The sequence below is a fragment of the Acartia tonsa genome, chromosome 13 (assembly GCF_053477335.1).
Source record: "Acartia tonsa isolate MP-2025a chromosome 13, ASM5347733v1, whole genome shotgun sequence".
Classification (NCBI taxonomy): Eukaryota; Metazoa; Arthropoda; class Copepoda; order Calanoida; family Acartiidae; genus Acartia; species Acartia tonsa.
Window position 1 is genome coordinate 15381439 of NC_137272.1, and position 22119 is coordinate 15403557.

Consider the following 22119-nt stretch of genomic DNA (forward strand, 5'->3'; position numbering starts at 1 on the left):
TTAAGAACAGTTGACTTAATAAGCGCATTTGACTATACGGTTACACACGACTTAAAAGCAAATACACGAAAAAAAGACTCCCTTTCTAATTCTTAAAAAATGTGCAAAAAATAAACTTACACCAAATTTTTTTTTTCATCAAATTGTTAATAATTTTCTTTTTTGATTGTTTTAAGGGTTAGTTTTGGTAAGGATAGCCATGGAGGATTTTAGCTCTAAGATGTGGAAGATATAAACACTAAATAGGGAGGGGGGGGAGAGCATCTGTGTCTACTTTTTGGTTTATGGTATTATTAGAATAAACCCTTCTAGGATCACATGAAAGGGCCCAAAGTAGAACCTTACAGAACAAGGATCTCACTGGTTCAAAACACCGTCCTGGAGAAGATCTAAAGAATATGATAGATCTAGGGAGAAGGCGAGAGAGAGAAGATCTTAAAACTGTGATAGATGCAGAGAGAAGAAGGAAAATATCACGTAGTAGGTCAAGAAGTAGGAGTGAGGAAAGAAGAAATAGACGGAGAAAATCCAGGAAAGGTTTAATTAAACTATGGATTTATTCCACTAGTTGATGCTTAAAGGAGTGATTTGAGGGAGCGTGGTCAAAAACCTTCCCGGAACCTATAAAGCTTCACTGTAACGCTAGATCCTTTTACCATCATAAAAAAGATACTGTCATTAAATTAATAATAAGTCCATTAATTAAATAAGTAGGTAAGTAAATTATAAAAAAGAACGACAAATTCTTATACAGTTTGTATATGGAAATCATTTTGTATATAATCAAATGTAAACGATTAAATAATTGTGCGCCACTTTTAAAGGGAAAAAATTTGTAATTTCTTAATACCAATTAGGCAATAATAAATGTTTTACCCTATTTGCATACTGTGATATCTATAAAAATCCTTTGATAAAAGTAACATAATCTGTGTGTTGTGTCTGTCTGTACCAAAGGATATACCTAACCGCCGTACATATATGGTTCTCCTTTACAAAATAGCTTCTCATTAGGTCCTGGAAAGTTTTATAACATTTATGGGGGAAGTTACCACCACTCTTTCAAGAGAAATCGCCAATTATAAGAAAAAAACACTTCATAACGTTGACTTCAAGAATTTATTTAAAAAGTACAATTCATAGTGTTGATTAATGTCTGAAACTAGGAGTAGATCTAAGAATAGAAGCCTATCACCTAGGAAAACAAGTAGGAAAAGGTCTAGAACCAGAGAAGATGAAGATTTACGGTAAGCGACACCTTTTTTTGTTGATACATTTAATACCAGTAATAATTTTTTTTCAGAAATAGTTTTTTCCCTTTCATGACAAATCCTCTTATGGGGCGGTTTTTTCGTATTTTCACAGTAGCTTTTCTCCTATTTCTAGCCCCTATCAAAAGCTAAAGTGAAAATACGACGAATCGCCCCTTAAAAGGCGTTGCCACAAAAGGGACTATTTTTGCCCTCCCTTTATTTTCGACCTATGACCTATAATCTTTTATTGTACTAAAATTAAAAAGAAGCAAAGTAATGTAGTAATAAATCATGTATTTTAATTTTATTGTTCGGTCTGTGGAAAGGAAACAGAGTGGCGGGTTTCGTCGTCAATATCTTTTGATATGTTATTTTAGGTTAGGTAAATGTTAATGATTGCCCTACAGGGTTAGGAAATTAGCCCTGCAATGTTAGAGCCCCCAGCAGAGAAATAGGAGAAAAGATACTGTGAAAATACGACGAACCCGCCAATTTTTTTTCCTTTCATGGTCCATTTTTTCTCATCATTTGAATTAAAAGTAGTTATTGAAAAATACCGTAACTGTTTTCAATGAAAAAAAGCAAACCATAAAACTATTTGCATATTTAGTAAATGGATTATCTTTGACTGACAAAAATATACCTAATGGATGGAGGAGACATTTGGTTTGGCTGTTTATTACACTAGTCCCAAAAGTTTTATATTGTGTTTTTATTATTCGTTGGCTTGACAACATTGAAGACTTTGATTGATGTTAATTGAGTTTAGTGTCCAAACATTTCAACCACAAATTAAATTCTACAGAAGGGGTTAATTTTGTGTATCATTAATTTATCAGCCGTTGTCAGTTGTTATCTGTTATAATGTAGCAGCGCCCAAAAAAAGTGTTTTTTTTTATTTTCAGGTCTCCGAAGAAAAAGAGCAAGTCAAAGCGAAGGTCGCGAAGCAGAGAAAAACGAAGATCCCGCAGTAGGGATAGGTCGGGCAGAGACAAATCCAGGTTTTTATATATTACAGCAGACATCCAGGGAGGGAGGGAACAATAGACTGGAAATACTGATGCTGGATCTTTTAATCATTTTAGTGGTAAGCCATATCGGGGTGATCCGGAGGGGTGAGCCAGATCGGTTCGGCTCACCTCGATCTGGCTCACCACTAAATGATTTAAAGATCCAGCTCTGGTATCAGAATTTTTGTAGCTTTATTAAAATTGACTTTTTAAAAAGGATGGTTGGGTGATTTTATCTAATGTACTGTTTTAATGTAACGAATTAGCAAACAAACGCCTATAGAAATGGTTTAATTTTTTTTCTCGCGTATTTTCTATAAAGTTGTGAGTTAGGGTTTATTCAAATGCGCTTATAAGTCCAACTGTTTTTAATTATTATCATTTCATATGTATAAATTTTATTCATAGTTAAGAGTAATGTACGTCTTAAAAAGTGCATTTGACTAAACCCCAACTTTATGAAAAATATGCGAAAAAAATAAACCTCGTTAAATCAATTATCGCCTATCGTTTAATATCTGATATTTGTTAAGCTGTAATATATAAACACTCGTATAAAGCCTGGATAGGACATATTCTGATGGAGAAAATGAATCATCCAAAAGAGATAGAAAGGATTCCAAATCAAAATCTAAAAATAAAACTAGGTGAGAAGTTAATTATATGGCGCATCTTTTCTATATATGCTTGAAATTATGTGAGGCCGAGATTATCTGTAAAAAACTGAATTACGTATTTGAACAATTGAATTGGATAGCTTCAGGAGGGGCCGTGATTCAGCAAATTATTCCTGTTGAAATTGATGAAAATTTTGGTATTATTGTAGCGTAATGCTGTCGTAAAACTTGTTTTGTGGTTAATGGGTAAGAATTGAGAGAAAAGAAGGAAGTGGCTTATGGGGAAATATTCTGTCAGAATTCTTGTCCCTATACAGCTTATGAATGTTATGACCATCAAATGCCTTTCTATAGTCAAGCAAACATAAATTGATTTATATTTCGTTGTTCAAATTGAAGGCGAGATTTCGTCAAATAAAATTATATCATTTAAGAGTATATATTTTTCTCATTAAGCATAGAGTTGTGAGAATATTAAAACCATCAAGAAGAAATTTCCACATACCAAAACCATTCAATGAACGTCAGCTTTTGTTCTAATTCATCATTTTCAAAAAAAAAATCCTAGTTTCCCTCCTGAGAAAGTAGGGATTAAAAATCCCCCTACCCTTTCTGCAGAAGTAACCCCCTTCCATCACATTCTTCTTCTCCAGCTTGACCGACGAGGCGCAATAGTTGGCGTGCAATTTGAATCCCAGCATCTCTATAATACATATCACACTATGGGTATATCTTGGAATTTAAAACAAATTAGGTTAGAGGTTACTAATTTGTTCTTGACAGAACTCCTGATCTTTCAGTATTAATCTCTTGGCTACATCCATGCCAGGCACTAGCCATTTTTATGGATAAAGGGTTTCTTAATTGAAGCTTTGGCGTCTTGCTGTCGACGACTTGCAGTTTCCTGACACTTTCCTCTTCAAATTCAAAGTCATGGTAATAATGCAAAAGAATTCAGCACTGAGAGAAGCATTGATATTTCTTTGTGGATCATATATATAGTGTAAAAAGTGACAATAGTAAACTTCATTTACATCAAAGCAGACGGTTTTCCTCCATCTTTATTTCTGTGGAATTGTGACTACATCAATCTAAAGAACATATCTACTTGAAGAATAACATAAATGTATTTAACTACAAATCTATTATCTCATTGATAATCATAATTATTATCTCTATTATATATGTCCACCCATGCAAAATTAACATGGGGACATTATTATTTGTTTTGGTATATGTTTACCATTAACATTATTTTCCAGTATTTAAATGAAGAAATACTGATGAATGCTATATGTATGTGCACACTATAGCCCACTGTGAGTTCGCCTAGCTCATTCCTGACCCCAGCCCCCCCCGGGTCCTATGTCGATGTGACAATTTACTAATTATTAACAAATGTTTAACATTAATGTGTAGTTAGTTTAATGTTTTTATTATTCTTTAAAATATTCATGTTTTTTTAATTTAAATGTATGATTTATTCCTTTAATGAAAATTGTTCTTATGTATAATTATTTTATAATGTGTGATTTGTTCCCTAAGATGAATAAATCTTTAAACAACAAAACTTTGATATTTTTTGTATTCTGGCGTTCCTAAGATTTTATACCTAGTTTATTAATTTCAAGTTATTTACTTATTAACATGTTTATACATAGAAAAATATATTATAGGTATATTTTTTTTAACTTTAAACAATTTCCTAAATTTCGATTTTTTTATATAATTTTAGTGAAACTAGTGATGATCTAAAGCACAGAATAGAAAAGGAAGAAAGGGAACTGGAACGAAAAATGAAAGAAATAGAAGTGAGTTACATTTTTTATTTAATAGAAAAAAGAAAAATGCTTTTTTCCAGAGATAAAAATTTCCATCAATTGTCAAAAAATGGGTTAAAATATTCCGAATTTAGAAATGTACCTATCTGATTTGTAAACCTAGATTACATTTACTTAACATGGTTGAAGATTTATTTATTTTCTACTTTTTATTTTCACTAGCCGCTAGGCCCCTTGAGACCCCTAGGAGCACTTAAGGAGGGGGGGGGGGGGCCGGGGGGGAGGTGTTGTTAAGTCGTCCATCCACTTTTAAAGGGGACTATCCACGAACAAGTGCTTCTAAGCACCTTCCAGCATTGATCCATAATATTATTTTTTAGTGAATATACTAGGTTTATGTCTAATATTTGCTTTATCGACTAAAAGGTTAGGTTTCACCATGGTTTTATATGAAAAAACTTTGCAACTTTTTCTTGGGACGAATATTCTTAGCAGGGTGGTGGACGAGTTACCTTCCCTAAAATAGTTATAAACCTTCTTTGTACCTAATAAAAGCTTCACTTTAAAGGGGAACCATATCGGATCAGCGGTTAGCTTCAGGGATCTAAAGGGACAAGACAATGGTCGATAAATCCCCAATGATGATACATAAAATAACCCCTTCTGTAGATCAAAATTAGTGGTTTAAACGTTTGAACACTCAACGAAAAAATCAACCATCTAAATTCACGGAATTCCCCAAAGTTATTAAGGCAACGAATAAGAAAACGTCATTATAAATTTTTGGGGACTAGCTAATAAAAAGTCTATTCCCCCCCCCCCCTCTCTCACTCTCACTCTCTCTGGGTAAGCTTCCTTTACTACCACATAGACATTCTATTACTTTTATATAAGGATTATAAGTTTAAATTATAATCTTTATTGTCCTAGGAGTTAAGGATGGCTGCCTCTGTAAGCCATGACGGGGCATCTAGCAGTAACAAACAATCCACTCCCATCTATCATAGCCATGATATAACAGGTAAATATTAAATAAATACAAGGATCTTAAGGGATAAGTCAATTAAGATAAATTGATATAAATCTCCAATGATGGATTAACAAGATTTCCTTCCTTTTGTAGAAGCTGGGTGTTTTGAACTAACCAATAAAAATTTATTTTAAAGTACCCAAAGTTTTAGAATATATTGGAGATTATAAAACTTTGGGTTTAATTAAATTATCCTTTTAATGTTAAGATGAAGCGCCTGTATTTGGGAAGCGTTTAAAAGAACCGCCACCCACCATTCCACCTCCAGTACCACCACCTGATGATGTCCCCCTTTTTGGAAGAAAATTTATTGGTGTACCACCTCCTCAAATTGGAGGGGGGACAGAATATGGAGCGGAGACACCACCCCAAATGGAGGATGCCCCTATGTTTGGCAGGAAAATTCCTTCTACAGCTGGTAAGTTAAAAAGTATTTAATTCTAATTTTTAAAAGCGAAGCTTTTATAAAATAAGGGTAGGGCCGTACGTCCGGAACGGGTACCCTTTTTCGTAAATTTCATTATCCTGTATTTAAGCAGTTTTTCAACAAATTTACTTGCAGTTTTGTTTCGACTTTTATAAATTTTTCAGAACTTCGCTTTTATGGATGTCATCATCCTTTTTCTATTAAGAAATATCAGTAAATTAATATGACTTCAATAAAAAATTCTTTGTATGACTCCCAATATTCATATTCAAATAATAAAGGTGGAAGTATGCCAACAACCGCTAAGGAATCGTCTCTTCTTGGCCATCGTATAGCTGATGCGTTAGGAAAGCAGCCGACTCAAGCTAAGAGCTTCCAGCAGCCACAAGCAGAGGAAGATTCTTCTTTCGTAGACGCTGAAGGTAGAAATTTAAATTTTTGCCTAATCATTATATTGACAGAATAATTTGAAAACCTAACAAAACTGGTATTAATTTTATGATTATTAGGTATTTTAGAAAACCTTTTGTAATATGATGTTATACATGATTTTTCAGTATGGCTTAGAACCGGTTCTAATACTGAACTAAACCGACATTTAGGAACTACTTCTGCCTCGAGTAGCACAGCTAATATTAGCAGGGAACAAGAACAAGACACTAGCAAAGATTCAAACTCAGGTAAAAAATTTAAGTAAAATAATAGAAGGGTCATGAGCTGTAAGCAACTATAACCGCAGGACAGGGTCCCTGGCTCGATTTTGTATTAAGTCTTTAAAATTAGTTAATAGCGTCGAAAGTGTTAACATACACAAGTCTCTAAAAAGTAATTAGCTAGCAGTCGAAAAGGGTCGATGCCACTTAGGGCAGGTGTTTGTCTGGATAATACATCTATACTAATACATTTATTGGTAAAACAAAAGGAAAATATTAAAATTCAATTTTTTTGGTCCGCTTTCCAAAGATTGCCTTCCTATATTACATTTTTTGGATATTCACTGGTCGTTATTTTAGCTCGCTACAAGTTTAACTTTAATAGAGTTCATGATAATCTAGCGTAAGATACAAGTAATAATAAATCCATTATACCGATATTCATACATCGTTGTAGTCAGGGATCTAAAGGGATAAGACAATGGCTGAAAAATTGATGTACATCCCCAATGATGATACACAAAATTACCTCTTCTGTAGATTACAAGGGGGGGGGGGAAGTTTGTACAGTTATAGGAAATGAAATTCAGTACCAAATTTTGCCCTGGTCGTTTGGGCTTGTTTTTATAGTTATCAACCTAATTCTTTTTGTAAGCGCTCTTATATGATTGGATCTACCTGTAAAACTTTAAAAATTGAATTTTGGGACTTTCCTTTAAAGGGGCTAGTGGAGCAAAAGACCCCAAAACACTAAAATTTTAAGTTCTGACTCTATTTTTAGAGATATTGAGACGATTTTTTTAATGAAAACACTTTTTAACAAAACCTAACTAAGTAGCCAATACAAATTTCATTTTGGGACTTTCCTTTTAGGGGCTAGTGGAGCAAAAGGCCCCCCAAAGACTAAAGTTTTAAGTTTTGAGCTTATTTTCAGAGATATTGAGATGATTTTTTTTATGAAAACTTTTTTCACAAAACCGGACTAAGTAGCCATTACAAATTTCATTTTGGGACTTTCCCTTAAAGGGGCTAGTGGAGCAAAAGACCCCCCCAAACACTAAAATTTTAAATTCTGAGCCTATTTTCAGAGATATTAAGACGATTTTTTTTAATGAAAACACTTTTTAACAAAACCGAACTAAGTACCTAGCCAATAAAAATTTCATTATTGGACTTTTCTTCTAGGGGCTAGTGGAGCAAAAGGCCCCCCAAACATTAAAATTTTAAGTTCTGAGCCTATTTTCAGAGATATTAAGACGATTTTTTTAATAAAAACACTTATCAACAAAACCGAACTAAGTAGCCAATACAAATTTCATTTCGAGACTTTCCTTCTATGGGCTAGTGGAGCAAAAGGCCCCCCAAACACTAAAATTTTAAGTTCTGAGCCTATTTTCAGAGATATTGAGATGATTTTTTTTTATGAAAACATTTTTCACAAAACCGAACTAAGTAGCCAATACAAATTTCATTTTGCGACTTTCCTTCCAGGGACTAGTGGAGCAAAAGACCCCCCAAACACTAAAATTTTAAGTTCTGAGTCTATTTTTGGAGATAGAGACGATTAAAAAAAACAAAAACACTTTAACAAAACCGAACTAAGTAGCCATTACAAATTTCATTTTGGGACTTTCCTTCTATGGGCTAGTGGAGCAAAAGACCCCCAAAACACTAAAATTTTATCTTCTGAGCCTATTTTTAGAGATATTGAGATGATTTTTTTATTGAAAACATTTTTAACAAAACCGAACTAAGTAGCAATTACAAATTTCATTTTGAGACTTTCCTTCTAGGGGCTAGTTGAGCAAAAGACCCCCCAAACACTAAAATTTTAAGTTCTGAGCCTATTTTCAAAGATATTGAGTTGATTTTTTTTAATGAAAACATTTTAAACAAAACCGAACTAAGTAGCCAATACAAATTTCATTTTGGGACTCTCCTTCTAGGGGCTAGTTGAGCAAAAGACCCCCCAAACACTTAAATTTTAAGTTTTGAGCCTATTTTCAGAGATATTGAGATGATTTCACATAAATGAACAAGGTACCTACAGATTTTGATTTGGCACTTTCCTTCTAGGGACAAATGAAAATGCGCTTGAATCAATTCATAGTCATAGTATCATTTTGAAATAATATGTAATATTCTGAAGAAAAAAAATACATTAAGAGGACTAGATAAAGGTTTCATAATACTAGGTATAGAAATACTGCACAAAGACTAAAAATGATGATGTATCCTAACAAATTTTTTAAAAAGTCAAAAACTATCTACATAATAGTACCTAAACATTTAAGTTTTCAGTGTAAAAAAAGGAAAAATATCAGTTCTCAATTGGTGTTTCAATTGCAATGAAGACATGATTTTCTTCAACAAAAAACTTTTCAACTTCGTACAATTCATGATTATCATCATTGCAAATGTATTTATCATCAAATTTATTTACACATACATTATGACCAACATTTTGAGGGCCATGAATGCTTGAGAAAATATCATTTACTACTTACCTAATCATTAGGTCTATAAAATAAATTTTGCAGAAGAAATTGTGACTAGCCATCCAATTTCCCATTCCCACCTCAAATTGTAATAGTGGCCATCCATCTTATACCAACAACAAAATTAATTCCAAAACAAATGATGAAACAGCGATGTCTTAAATGTTAGCAAATAATATTTCCTCAAGTTTGATATGTGTAAAATAAAAGCTAAAGGATTACATTTAGAAAAATCAATAGAAACCTTTGACTTGACACTAGAAGGAAAGTCCCAAAATGAAATTTGCAATGGCTACTTAGTTCAGTTTTGTTAAAAATATTTTCATTTAAAAAGATCTCCACTTTTGCTCCACTAGTCCCTAGAAGGAAAGTCCCAAAATAAAATCTGTAATGGTTCCTTAATTCGGTTTTGTTAAAAATGTTTTCATTAAAAAAATCATCTCATATCTTAAAAAATAGGCTCAGAACTTAAAATTTCAGTGTTTGGGTTTTTTTTTGCTCAACTAGCCCCTTTAAGGGAAAGTCCCAAAATGAAATTTTTAATGGCTACTTAGTTCGGTTTTGTTAAAAATATTTTCATTTTAAAAAATCATCTCAATATCTCTAAAAATAGGCTCAGAACTTAAAATTTTAGTGTTTGGGGGGGCCTTTTGCTCCACTAGCCCCTAGAAGGAAAGTCCCAAAATGAAATTTGTATTGGCTACTTAGTTCGGTTTTGTTGATAAGTGTGTTTATTTAAAAAATCGTCTCAATATCTCTGAAAATAGGCTCAGAATTTAAAATTTTAGTGTTTGGGGGGTCTTTTGCTCCACTAGCCCCTTTAAGGGAAAGTCCCAAAATGAAATTTGTAATGACTACTTAGTTCGGTTTTGTGAAAAAAGTTTCCATAAAAAAAATCATCTCAATATCTCTGAAAATAGGCTCAGAACTTAAAATTTTAGTGTTTGGGGGGCCTTTTGCTCCACTAGCCCCTAGAAGGAAAGTCCCAAAATGAAATTTGTATTAGCTACTTAGTTCGGTTATGTTAAAAAGTGTTTTCATTAAAAAAAATCGTCTCAATATCTCTGAAAATAGGCTCAGAACGTAAAATTTTAGTGTTTGGGGGTCTTTTGCTCAACTAGCCCCTTTAATGGAAAGTCCCAAAATTCAATTTTTAAAGTTTTACAGGTAGATCCAATCATATAAGAGCGCTTACAAAAAGAATTAGGTTGATAACTATAAAAACAAGCCCAAACGGCCAGGGCAAAATTTGGTACTGAATTTCATTTCCTATAACTGTACAAACTTCCCCCCCCCCCTTAGTGGTTGAAACGTTTGGACACTCAACTTAATAAATCAACCAATCAAAATCCATTAAAAGCCTTAAATTTGTAAAGCCAACGAATAAGAGAACGTTATAATAAAACTTTGGGGACTAGTGTAATAACAGCCCATTGTCCCCTCTCTCTATGGTTGTAGTAGCCTAGTATAGCACTTTTTTAGGAACATAAATTTCACTTCTAGCGCACCCTACTATTTAATATTTTATACATTTGTTTAGAAAGTGATGAAGATTGCCTTGGCCAGTGGAAACCTAAGAAGCATGTTCTAAAACTAGATGATCATAAGAAACCCAAGGCAGGATATAAACAATCATTGATATAACTTAAAATATTCTTAATCTACGAAAATATAGTTCATTGGAACATTAATGCATGGTTTACTTTTTCTGTATGACTTTGGTCTGAGAGTTCTAACTGTACATTAAAGAAATATAATGTTTCCCCTAATCTTACTAGCTACTGTTATTATCAGTGTTGCGGAGCCGGGAGCCGTGGAGCCGCCATATTTTGCTGGAGCCGGAGCTGAAGCCGTAATTTTCGTTAAAAACGGCTCCGGCTCCGGACTAGATAAATATAGAGATTTTTTATAAATTATAATTTGGTAACTCTGTTTTGACATGTGCAAATGTCCCTTTTAAGTTTTTCAAGTCCATTTTTATCAAAAATTGAACTTTTAAAACCTTAAAAAGTCAAAAGACCTGGGGAAAAAAATGTGTCGAGTTTTTCTTGATTTTAGGTCGGAGCCGGAACCGGAGCCGCACCAAAATCAAACGGCTCCGCAACGCTGGTTATGTGCCTGTTAAATTCAACAAAATATAATATGTATGTTCTAAAAATGTTCCGATATGGCTGTAGTAGGTCCAAGTTTTAATATCTTTATTTGTGATACGGCGAGAGGTCATGTGTAAATGTTCAAATTTTTGTAAAATAATGCTCATGTTTGTATATGAAAATCAGGAAAAGATAAAGATATCTCTTGGATTTATTGGAAAAATGCCGGGAATTGACAGATCCAAAAAGGTCCAAAGGTAAGATTGTTAATATAAAGTGCTAGCGGCTGCGCCCCCTCATATTAAGGGACTCTTTGTTCTAAGGGATATGTGTGGACAGTAAGAGATATAAGTTTTCCGGAATTTTAATGTAGGGAGTAGATTTGAAATCTGCATCAAATTTTAAGGATTTTTTATAAAATTCGTTTTTTGTATAATTCTTTATCTAAAAGCGGAAATACATTTTTAGTTAATTAATTTTGACCAATAGGATAGTTGGATTTTAAACTACCTGCGCTCTAATTGGTTGAATGATGTACGACATCCAATCAGAGCGCAGATTTTTTAAATCCACCAATCACGGATGCCAAAATTAATTAACTTAATTTGTATTTCCGATTTTAGAAAAAGAATTATACAAAAAATGAATTTTATAAAAAATCCTTAAAATTTGATGCAGATTTCAAATCTACTCCCTACATTAAAATTCCGGAAAACTTATATCTCTTAGTGGACAGGTACGTAGCCTAAAACCATCCCAAGACTTAAATCTTTTTAAAAAATAGTTTAAAATTATCACGGATCCTATTGAAGCTTCTCTATTGAGATCTCCTAATTATGGGATTTCCTGGGGTGGTTTAATGCTATACATTTATTGAACTAATGATGGTTTTAGGCTATAGTTGTTATGACTCCTCCATAACTACCTATACTACTACTAAAGAGTCGCTAAATACTAGGGGTACAGCTGCTAATTGTAAATATTGCAGTGCTTTGTTGACAATTTGATTTTCTTTGTTGTGGAAAATTGTCTATACCATACAGTAAGATCTATTAAGTTAAATTGTTCTTAATTTTGACCAAAGAGAGGGGTAGGTTTCTGGTAGAATCCGTAAAGGTGTGTGTTTTAAGGCTTAGAAATAGAAGTAAAACTATAATATTCACTAAATATGTGTATTTCTTATTGAAAAGAACTATAGACAAATTTTTTTTTATAAAGTTAACATTAATTTTTATCGTTCTACTCAGCGTTTCGGATCCGGATCCGCAAGGATCCGCATATTTTTGAGTCCAAGGATCCGGATCCTTGGACTCATAAAAATGCGGGAAAAATGGAAAAATCTACCTAAATTTATATAAAATCTCAGACATTCTCTTGATGAGAGCCAATCTTTAAGGTTTAGGTTCAGACTTGAAAATTAAAAGTATTTTTGACTTCGAATTAAAGAATAAAATTTTTGAAAAATTTGGTGATTTTATTTTTATTGTCAAGGATCCGGAACCGGATCCGGTAGGATCCGGATCCGCACTGACCAAATTTTGAGGATCCGGATCCGCATACAATCAATGCGGATCCGAAACCCTGGTTCTACTACTGTTTTTAACTTATAACACATAACCTTTACTGATGTTACCAGAAACCTACCCCTCTCTTTAAATATATGAAATGGCCATAATTAAGAACAGTTTGACTTATTAACGCATTTGACTAAACAGTTACACACAACTTTACGGAAATTACTCAAAGAATTACCCTCTTTATTTAATTTATGTTATTTTAGGCATCCTCCGAAGCCACCCAAACCAGGACCAGACTTGGAAATAGTATCATATGAGTTCAAATCAAAGTCTGGTAAATCTAAGGATCCTGTCAATATCAAATCTGAGAAAAATAAGGTTACAGTGTTCGCAAAATAAATAGGGGAGTTCCCCAAGGTTCAATAAGTGGACCATTGAACCCTGCCCTATGCCATTCCTTCTTTGAAACCGATTAATATCCACTGGTATAGAACCGGTCCTCAGCCATACTGAAAAATCATGTTTAGCATCATAATAGAGACTATTTTCCGCGAGTATTAAAAAAATCATAAAATTAATACCTAATGGTTTTATTAACGAATAAGCAAACTTTAAAAAGACACTTTGGGGACTAGTGTAATAATCAACCCATTGTCCTCTCTCTCTCTTATAACGAACACTGTAAATTATGCAAGGAGGATCCGCATGAAATTCCAGACGCCCCGGCACCACCCATATTTTCAGAATCAAAAAGGAATGGGTTGATCTTTGACATTTTTGCCATCAAAGCACTAAATTATTTAATTTAGATCCTCTCTGAAATACGAAGTACGCGTATTTATTTACTTAACTATAAATGTATTACTATTCCTTAAAATAAAGTAACAGGATGTTTGTGTGTTTGTATGTTTGTACCGAAGGCTCTCGCTAACCGCTGAACCGATCGGGTTCTCCTTAACAGGGTAGCTTCTCATAGGTCCCGGGAAGGTTTATAACTATTTTCTTGGGGGGTAGGACACCCCAACCCCACCAAAAAAAAATTTTTTTTTTTTTTTTTGAATTTTTTAAACTAAAATTAAAAATGAGGGGGGGGGGGCATCCACTCCCCCCAATGAAAAAAATTTCACCCCCCCCAAAACATTTTTTTTTTACTGTTTCTTTTAAAATCTAATATAAGAAATTTAATTATTAAATTAGACTCTCTCCTCAAGTGCCCCTACAGGCCTCTAGGGGCGTAGCCGCTAGTGTACAATATATATGATTAACCTTTAAATGCTAACAGAAAAGAAAATGTCCAACAGCAGAAAAAAAGTTCACATCAGCCAGTTTTGGGTTCAGGTATAAAAATATTATTATCTGATCATTAAGCACGTTTGACAAAAATAAACAAATTACAAACACCTATAATATAATAATACCTAGTCATTTATCACATCGAATTGTTATAGACAGCTCTCCGATGATATTGAAATAACAAATTATAAGATTGTTAGCCCCTAGGGGCCGAAGGCCTGGTCTAACAAAACTGGTATCAATTTTATGATTTTTATTTTAATGTTTGTGGAAAATTGTTTGTAACACGATGCTATACATTTTTTTAGTATGGCTGATAACTGGCTCTTATCCAGCGGATATTAATCGGTTTCGAAGCCATACTGGAAAGCCAAACTGCTTTTCAAATAATCCACAATTTGCTGTATTTGTCTGAAAAAAAATGTATCTAGGTGGTACTTTGACATCATTTAATGATGCCAGCAGGTCGCTAAGCTACGAGCCCCACACCTCAACATCCACAGAGTCGTACAATTATAGTGGCGGACAACTCACCAATTCATCAAATTTGTTCCTGAATTTTGTCAATACCAAACCCAGTGCGGATTCATTGAAGGGTACGTTTAATTTTAAAACAAAAGATCAAGTATGTCCAAGTCCATAAGTAGCACAAAAAAAACCAATATTCTAGAAAAATTATAGTAATAACAGAAAAATCAAGCTCTGGAACGGTAGGACAAACGAACATTAACATTGTACCTTGTTGTAATAGTATTCAAAAATTTCAAAAATCATATGAATAGGATAAATATATCACATAAAAAATTGTTGCTAAAAAGGTTAGAAAGCAGCATTTTTTTTAATGGACGTACGGACTTCCTTGTAACGATTATAGAGTTGTTACGCTTTCTAAAGTGTACCTGACTGTTTAATAGGAATCAGCATGCAAAGTTTAATATCGACAGGACATTCTAACATGTTTAGATTAAAGAAAAGAGCTAACCGTTCCAGACATACGACCCTAATAAAAGAAAAGCTTCGCTTTTAAAATTTATTTATTAGTAAAATAGTTAAGGTAGAATTAGTTGGAATAAATGAGGAAATATGTTTCATCTCATAGATTATGCATTTCAAAGGAAGTGCAAATATAAAATCTTAAAAGTGAAAGGAAGATTGCGGGTAAAATCCGTAAAAGTGTGTGTTTTAAGGCTTAAAAATAGTAGTAGAACGATAATATTCACTAAATATGTGTATTACTTATTGAAAAGAAATATAGATAACAATTTTTTTAAAAAGTTAACATAAATTTTTATCTCTCTTCTACTGTTTTTAACTTGAAACACACAACCTTTGCGGATTTTACCCGCAACCTTCCTTTCCCTTTGTACCTTTATGATTTTTTTCAGAAGTTGAGATTCCGCCCCCTCAATCAACATGGTCAGGACCGGGGGGCATGTCTCAGCCACCCCCCACAAATGTTCCGCCCCCTTCATTGATGGGTGGTGGCCCCCCGATGATGGGGGGTGGACCCTTCCCTGGACAGCCGGGTTGGTTTCCCCCTGGTCATCCGTTAAGAAACCAGGTACTGTAATATTAGAGGGATCTGAAGAGATAAGACAATGGCCGATAAATTGATGTACAACCCTAATGATGATACTCAAACTTAACCTATAGGTAGATTACAATTAATGGTTGAAACGTTTAAACACTCAACCTAATGAACTTACCATCATATTCAAGAAAAGTCCTCAAAGTTGTTGAGCCAACGAAATAGAAAACTTTATTATAAAATTTTGGGGACTAGTATAATAAAAAGCCCATTGTCCCCTCCTTCACTGATATTACCTACCAACCTTCTTGATTTAAATTAGTTTAATTGTTTAGGGTCATGGTTTTGACAGGTTCCCGGGACCAGGAATCTTTCCAGGTGGTGGTCCCCCGCATCCAGGTTTTAGACCTCCAGGTAAAATCATGGATCTCAAGAGATAAGGCAATAGCCGATAAATTAATGTACATCCCCAATGATGATACACACAAAATTACCCATTTTGAAGAATATAATAATGGGTTGGAACGATTCAACACTCAATTTATTAAACCAACCAATTAAAATTCAATTAAAAGTCCCCAAAGTTGTTAAGCCAACGAATAAGTAATAGTTTTTAACATTGGGGACTAGTGTAAGAAACAGCCATTGTCCCCTCCCTCCCTTAGGTAAAATATATATATGTATCAAAGTACGTCAGGCTGTCTGCCTCTCAATCAAAATTATTTTAGTAGCTTTCTATTCATCTTTCCTTTAACTGGACAAACTCTATTAATCAAAATGAGATTTCTAGCTAATAGAATAAATTTGACACTTGCTTTTGAGAATTTAGCATAAAACCACTACCTGGGCTTAATGCAGGCGGACACACACAATGCAACGTCTAAGCTCCCATCCTCCTAGGATCTGTAAAACGAGATTCACATAAACTTAGCTGCCACAGAAGTAAATATTAAAAACCCCAGGGCTTCTCTGGAATTACAAATGTTCATATCAGTAAGCATAATAAATGCAATAAGGCAGTTATCATAAAGGCACATAATAATCAAATATTTATACAGGATAAAATTGGTTTGGTTGTTGATGTAGTTGATGATCTTGTCCATCTCCTCCTCGGTATTGCTCCTAGATCATAAACATACATTTGACATGTTATTTTACGCATTCATTATATTTTAATCTTTTTGATCATCTTTTTCTTAACAGCTTAGTATCTTCTGGCACGTTTAGGCCCCTTGTTAAAAACCCTTGCTCTGTCGGCTATCTCTCGCCATTCTTCACAATCTACCTCCGCTCTAGCCAAATCCCTCCTTAGCTCTGAGACTAATCTTTCTTTCTCCTTTAGCTTGTCCTTTAGCCGATCAATCTCACGTTCAAATTCTTCATACTTTGTCTTGCTTCTACTCCTTGCTCTCAGACTCTCCAACTTCAGTTTGCTAACCTCCAGGGTGAGTTGATGCTCCTTGTCTTCTTTTCTTTTCTTGTCTCTAGCTTCTAATCTTTCTTTACCGCTCTTCATTCCATTTTCTTTTCCTCCTTTCTTTGGCTGTTTTTCTTTCTCTCCCCTCTCTTCAAAATTGTCGCCGTATCTTGCCTTGCTCTCTTCTGCAAACTTTTTAGCAGTTGCCCTAGCCTTGTCCATCTTTTTCTGTAGGTCTGACCTGTTATCACCCATTGGCTTCACCGGTACCCTCAACCCTTTAGCCTTCATGATCTCCAACATCTTTTCATTACCTTTGTAACCTCTTGTATGGCACAGCGGAGCAGGAGACCCATCACCTCCAATGGCTCTGACCATCGGTCCTTGTTGTTCCTTGAAGCCTCCTTGATGAATATATTTTAGGAGGTAATTTTTGTATCTTGTGAGCCCCTCAAAATTTAAGGTGGCGCCTACCCCTGATGAATTCATCCGTTCAACCCAAACGTTGTATCTAACATAGCTCACTTTACCCTGGTTGAAGGAGTAAGTTAAACTTTTGTGCACATTGTTGGGGGTCATTCCCATGTCCAGATTGAGTAAACGCAAATGTTGGTTCAACATGGAAACCTTGTCCCATATCTTCTCCTCCTCAGGCACATGAAAGAAGGTACCTAGAGAAATCTTGTGAATTTTTGAATCCACTGCTGCTCTTGTTATCTTGGAAAGGTGTTTTTCAATTGTAGCACTATCATGAGTCGACAAGAATTGTTGATAAGCCGTCACCGTTATCCATTTCGGATCTTTCCCCTTCAGTTCTGCCAGAATTTTATTGGTGACAGAGTCAATACTAACTCTAGGCGTTCCTATCCACTGTATTCCTACTTCTCTTGTGTCCAAAACTGATTGAGGCATGGAAAATGGCGCAATAATTATAATACTCGGCTCAATATTTATCTTGTCCGCAGTTTTCAGATTCTCTAGAGTCCCCGTTATTTGTTGCACGTCATCCTTGGTGCATACCTCCATTTCTCCTTCAATGCTTTCAGTTTGGCAGCCCTTGTCTTCAACATAATACTCATCATCACCTGGCGGTGATAACTGCTCTTCCATTGACACATCCCCTTTTACCTCCTGAAAACTAGCCATTATTCTATTCTGAAAGAAAAAAAAAATAATTGGCAACTGTTTTCTGATATGTAAAAAAAATAACCCTAAAGAAAAATTTTTACAACAGAGCCTTTCTTCCATAGCTGTCTAGAAATAATAAATTTACGAATTCTAAATGTTTTGATAGAAATAGATAAAAAAATATATTGATTGTTAAGATAAAGAAATGCCTTGTAAAAAAAAACATTCGATCGAGAAATGTCCTTGATTTCTGATAAGAATTAAAAATTGTATGCATTAAATTTTTCTGATGCTATGCAACACAAAAATTTAAAACTTATTTCTATCTGATTCCCTAAAAAAAATATTATCCACAATCGTGAACCAAACCATAACTAAAAAATAAATATGAATACGATATAATAGTTAAAAAATGAATAAAATAAGCGTTATACTAAGAAAAAAAATGAATAAAATTTTTCGACACGTAACGAATAATCTAAAAAAATACTCGTTTCACTGTGAAAATTGTGTAAAAATAGGCAATTTTAACTTTCACATGCCTACGGCACGTTTCTCTGTTTACAATGCGCAGATCACTTCAAAAAATGCCGCGAATTTTTGTTTTCTGCTTCTGCCTTCTTTGGATTAGACGATGACTTTCTAATTATTTATGATTCAGGGATAAGGGATGATTTTTGTTGTATATAAAAAAAACGATTTTTGCCTAATGTAAAAAAAAATAATTTTTAAACTTAAACTAAACTTTGCCAGTGAAATTTGTTTCCTAAAAAAAACAAAATTATTCAATTTTTGATGATGAGAGATACTTGATGATGTTATAACCTATTACTAAAAAAAATAAGATAAGATAAGATAAGATAAGACAAACCAAAAAAAAACTTTTGTAGGTAATAACAAAAAATGAAAAAAAAATAAGAATAAAATGTATTTCTCCTAAAAATAAAATAAATAAAAAAAAAATTTTTAGATTGATCTGATATAAATCTAAATTGAAGTAAAATAAGAATAAAATATATTTTTCCTAGAAATAAAAAATCTTAGATTGGTCTGATATAAATCTAATTCATGCAGATGTTCAGTAGCTCTTGTTCAATTCTCCCTTGTTGCATGACATTGATCAGAGGCAGTGGATTTACCCCTCTCTTCGTCATCACATCCGCCAACATATGTTGTCCGCGCACCCATTTCACTTCTGACACTATCTTCTCTTGTCTTAGTTCTTTGATCATCGCAATTTCAGCTCTTAGTCTCCTTTCATCTACGCATGTTGATGAGTAAACTGCATCTCTGGTTGACTTGTTATCAACTATCGCTTTGATCTGAAGATCAATCTTTGCATTCGTTATCTCCAGTAGCATATCTCTTAGTGCTATAGCTGCATCCAGCGCTGTTCCCAGACTAATTGCTTCTGCTGCTAATGTTGACGCTACTTTTCTCTTGATCTTGTTCGCTTTCCAATCTAAGGGTGAACATTTCCCTGTTTTGATGTTAACCAAGAGAATCACAAAACCTCCTGCCGAATCTTCTTTGTCATTTAGGTTCCTAAATGCTGAATCTGAAAAACACCATATCTGACAGTCTCTTATGTTCTGAACATTTGAGAATCTGACAGTTGCTAGATTCCTTTGTAGATTGGCCAAAGTCTTTTGAGCTTGGCACAAGTCCCTGACATATCCACCTTTGAATTTTGTAGATAGGTCTATCATTTCAAAGCATAAATCAGGACGTGTTGCTCTCACAGCCCAATTCAAAGAGCCTACCATTTGTCTCAACATTGAGAGCTCTTCTTGCGTCATCTCTTTGTCCTTTTCCTTCAGTCTTGATGCTTCAACACTTGGAATCTGAATATTCTTGACAAATCCAGATTGATCAAGAGTTATTCCTGAGTTATCCTGCTTGATATTGAACCCAGTATACATAAACTCTTTAATCTCACTCTTTCCAATCTTGAAGGACTTGAGTACTTCAGGCATTATATGCTTGTTAAAATACTCTGTGCCTCCTTGTAAGAAATCGTCTACATGAATCCCTATCATTCCTATAAGTTCACCTCCATGTATATAATAAAATAGACCAGGATCGTACTTGCTTTTCTTGAAACCTAATGCAAGTAACCTGTTTTCAATTTTATCATACCATTTTCTGCTTGCATCCTTGAGACCGTATAGGCATTTTAGTAGCTTCCATAGCTTTCCGACTACATTTGCCTCTTTAGGTGGTTTGACATACACCTCACGATCTAGTTTGTTACCTTGGAGGAATGCACTAGCTACATCTATGGTCTGAATTACCCATCCAAACAGTGTTGTCAGTGTCAGCAGTAGTCTTAACGATGACTTCTGCATCGTAGGTGAATCTTTTGGGAATTCCTGTGTTTCCTCATACCCTCTAGCTGTCAACCTTGCTCTAATTTCATCACCTTTCTCGGTAAGAACCCATGTTGTGGTAATATGTTCTTGACCTTTGTCTGCTACTACTTTATAAGTATCAAAGCTTTTAAGCTTCTCCAGCTCAGCATCTTTTGCAGCCAGACATTCTGGAGTATTCCTTCTTTCTTTTGGTAACATTACAGCAAGGACTTCCTCATGAGCCCAATTGTACAGGACATCCTCTGGCAGCATTTTTCTGATCTTTTGATCTTCTACATGTGTTGAAAATGCTTTTGATCCATTGTCCAACTTTACTGTTACCCAATTTACCTCTTCAATTTGCCTCTCTCTTTCCTCTGTATTGTCTACTAGACCTTCTCCCATCTCTTCTTTCCTAATATGCTCATTATCCATTACATCTGTACTGAAAGGTTTTGTTCCATCATCCAATTGTATATTCATCCAATTAGCGACAGTTCCTGTTGCTTTGCCTGCTTTTCCTGTTACTATACCTGGGTACCATTTATCCCCGATCTTCCATTCTATCCTGTCATTTTTCTTGAAACCATGCTCTTGCGTCTTCTTTTTCTTAGTGATTGTTCTACTCCTAGATTGTGTACGTGTAGGTATTGATGGTCTACTTGTTATCTGTTGCTCTTCATCCTCATCTGTTTCAGGAAACTCTGCTGTTCTCTTAGGAGTGCTTGTGTGATGATTTGTGTTCTCTTCCATTGTCTGTTCTCTTCTCTTTTCTCTTTTTGTTCTTTCTTCAGCATACAGTTCTGGAACATACTTTTGTTCAGCCTCATCCTTCTCTTTCACCTTATCTTTGTGAGTCTCTTTTTCTCTTGTCTCCTTCTTTGTTTTATCATCACTTTTCTCACTGACTGTTCTTTCAACTGTGATTGAAAAATCTCCATTCTTTCGTTTTATCTTCTCTACCAGCTCATCCTTTGCTTTCACGAGTCTATTTGCACTTACTCTTATGCCAAAGCTTCCATGTCTAACATAGATAACTTTACCATCCTGAAACATCACTGTTGCCGGGCCCTTCCATCTGTCTTCGTTCTCCCTTTTGTAGTACACTATGTCACCATACTGATATACAGTGTCACTTGTTCTGATTCTGTGTTTCAACGCTTTCTTGATCTTTTCACAGCTCTCTGTCTTCATGAACTCCTTTCTTGTAGCATGAAGTGCAGTCAGATGTTCAGTCAATTTCTTGCTCATTGATTTGACTTCCCATGCTGGTGGTTGATCCTCAAGTATGTTGGGTAGCCTAGGATTCTTTCCTAACACAAGCTGATAGGGGCTGTATCCATAGACATTCGCTAGTGTGTTCTTTGCTGTACACGCCCAAGCTAAGGCTGTATCCAAAGGCATGTCAGGATGTTCATCTTTCACTCCACCTAGCATACCATCACATACATGGTGGTTCTTCTCACATGTGCCGTTCTGCCAACCGGCTTCTGCACCTGTGGTATAATGCGCTACTCCTAACA

General features: G+C 34.5%; 1 protein-coding gene across 3 annotated transcripts in view; it reads left to right on the forward strand.

Annotated features, from left to right (window-relative positions):
- LOC145304630 (uncharacterized) overlaps nucleotides 1–22119 on the forward strand; it is a 41968-nt gene that overhangs the window by 6604 nt on the left and 13245 nt on the right. Inside the window, exons 10-26 of one of the 3 annotated variants that reach the window (XM_080146556.1) lie at nucleotides 313–530; nucleotides 1165–1247; nucleotides 2159–2254; nucleotides 2824–2910; nucleotides 4616–4691; nucleotides 5592–5682; nucleotides 5900–6109; nucleotides 6400–6540; nucleotides 6721–6798; nucleotides 10810–10886; nucleotides 11549–11619; nucleotides 13143–13257; nucleotides 13575–13634; nucleotides 14163–14217; nucleotides 14604–14768; nucleotides 15558–15733; nucleotides 16036–16114. In XM_080146556.1, the coding sequence (XP_080002682.1) occupies nucleotides 313–530; nucleotides 1165–1247; nucleotides 2159–2254; nucleotides 2824–2910; nucleotides 4616–4691; nucleotides 5592–5682; nucleotides 5900–6109; nucleotides 6400–6540; nucleotides 6721–6798; nucleotides 10810–10886; nucleotides 11549–11619; nucleotides 13143–13257; nucleotides 13575–13634; nucleotides 14163–14217; nucleotides 14604–14768; nucleotides 15558–15733; nucleotides 16036–16114 (1878 nt within the window). Of the gene's footprint in view, nucleotides 1–312; nucleotides 531–1164; nucleotides 1248–2158; nucleotides 2255–2823; nucleotides 2911–4615; nucleotides 4692–5591; nucleotides 5683–5899; nucleotides 6110–6399; nucleotides 6541–6720; nucleotides 6799–10809; nucleotides 10887–11548; nucleotides 11620–13142; nucleotides 13258–13574; nucleotides 13635–14159; nucleotides 14218–14603; nucleotides 14769–15557; nucleotides 15734–16035; nucleotides 16115–22119 lie in introns of all 3 variants that reach the window. The other 2 variants (XM_080146555.1, XM_080146557.1) reach the window with 2 other exon arrangements.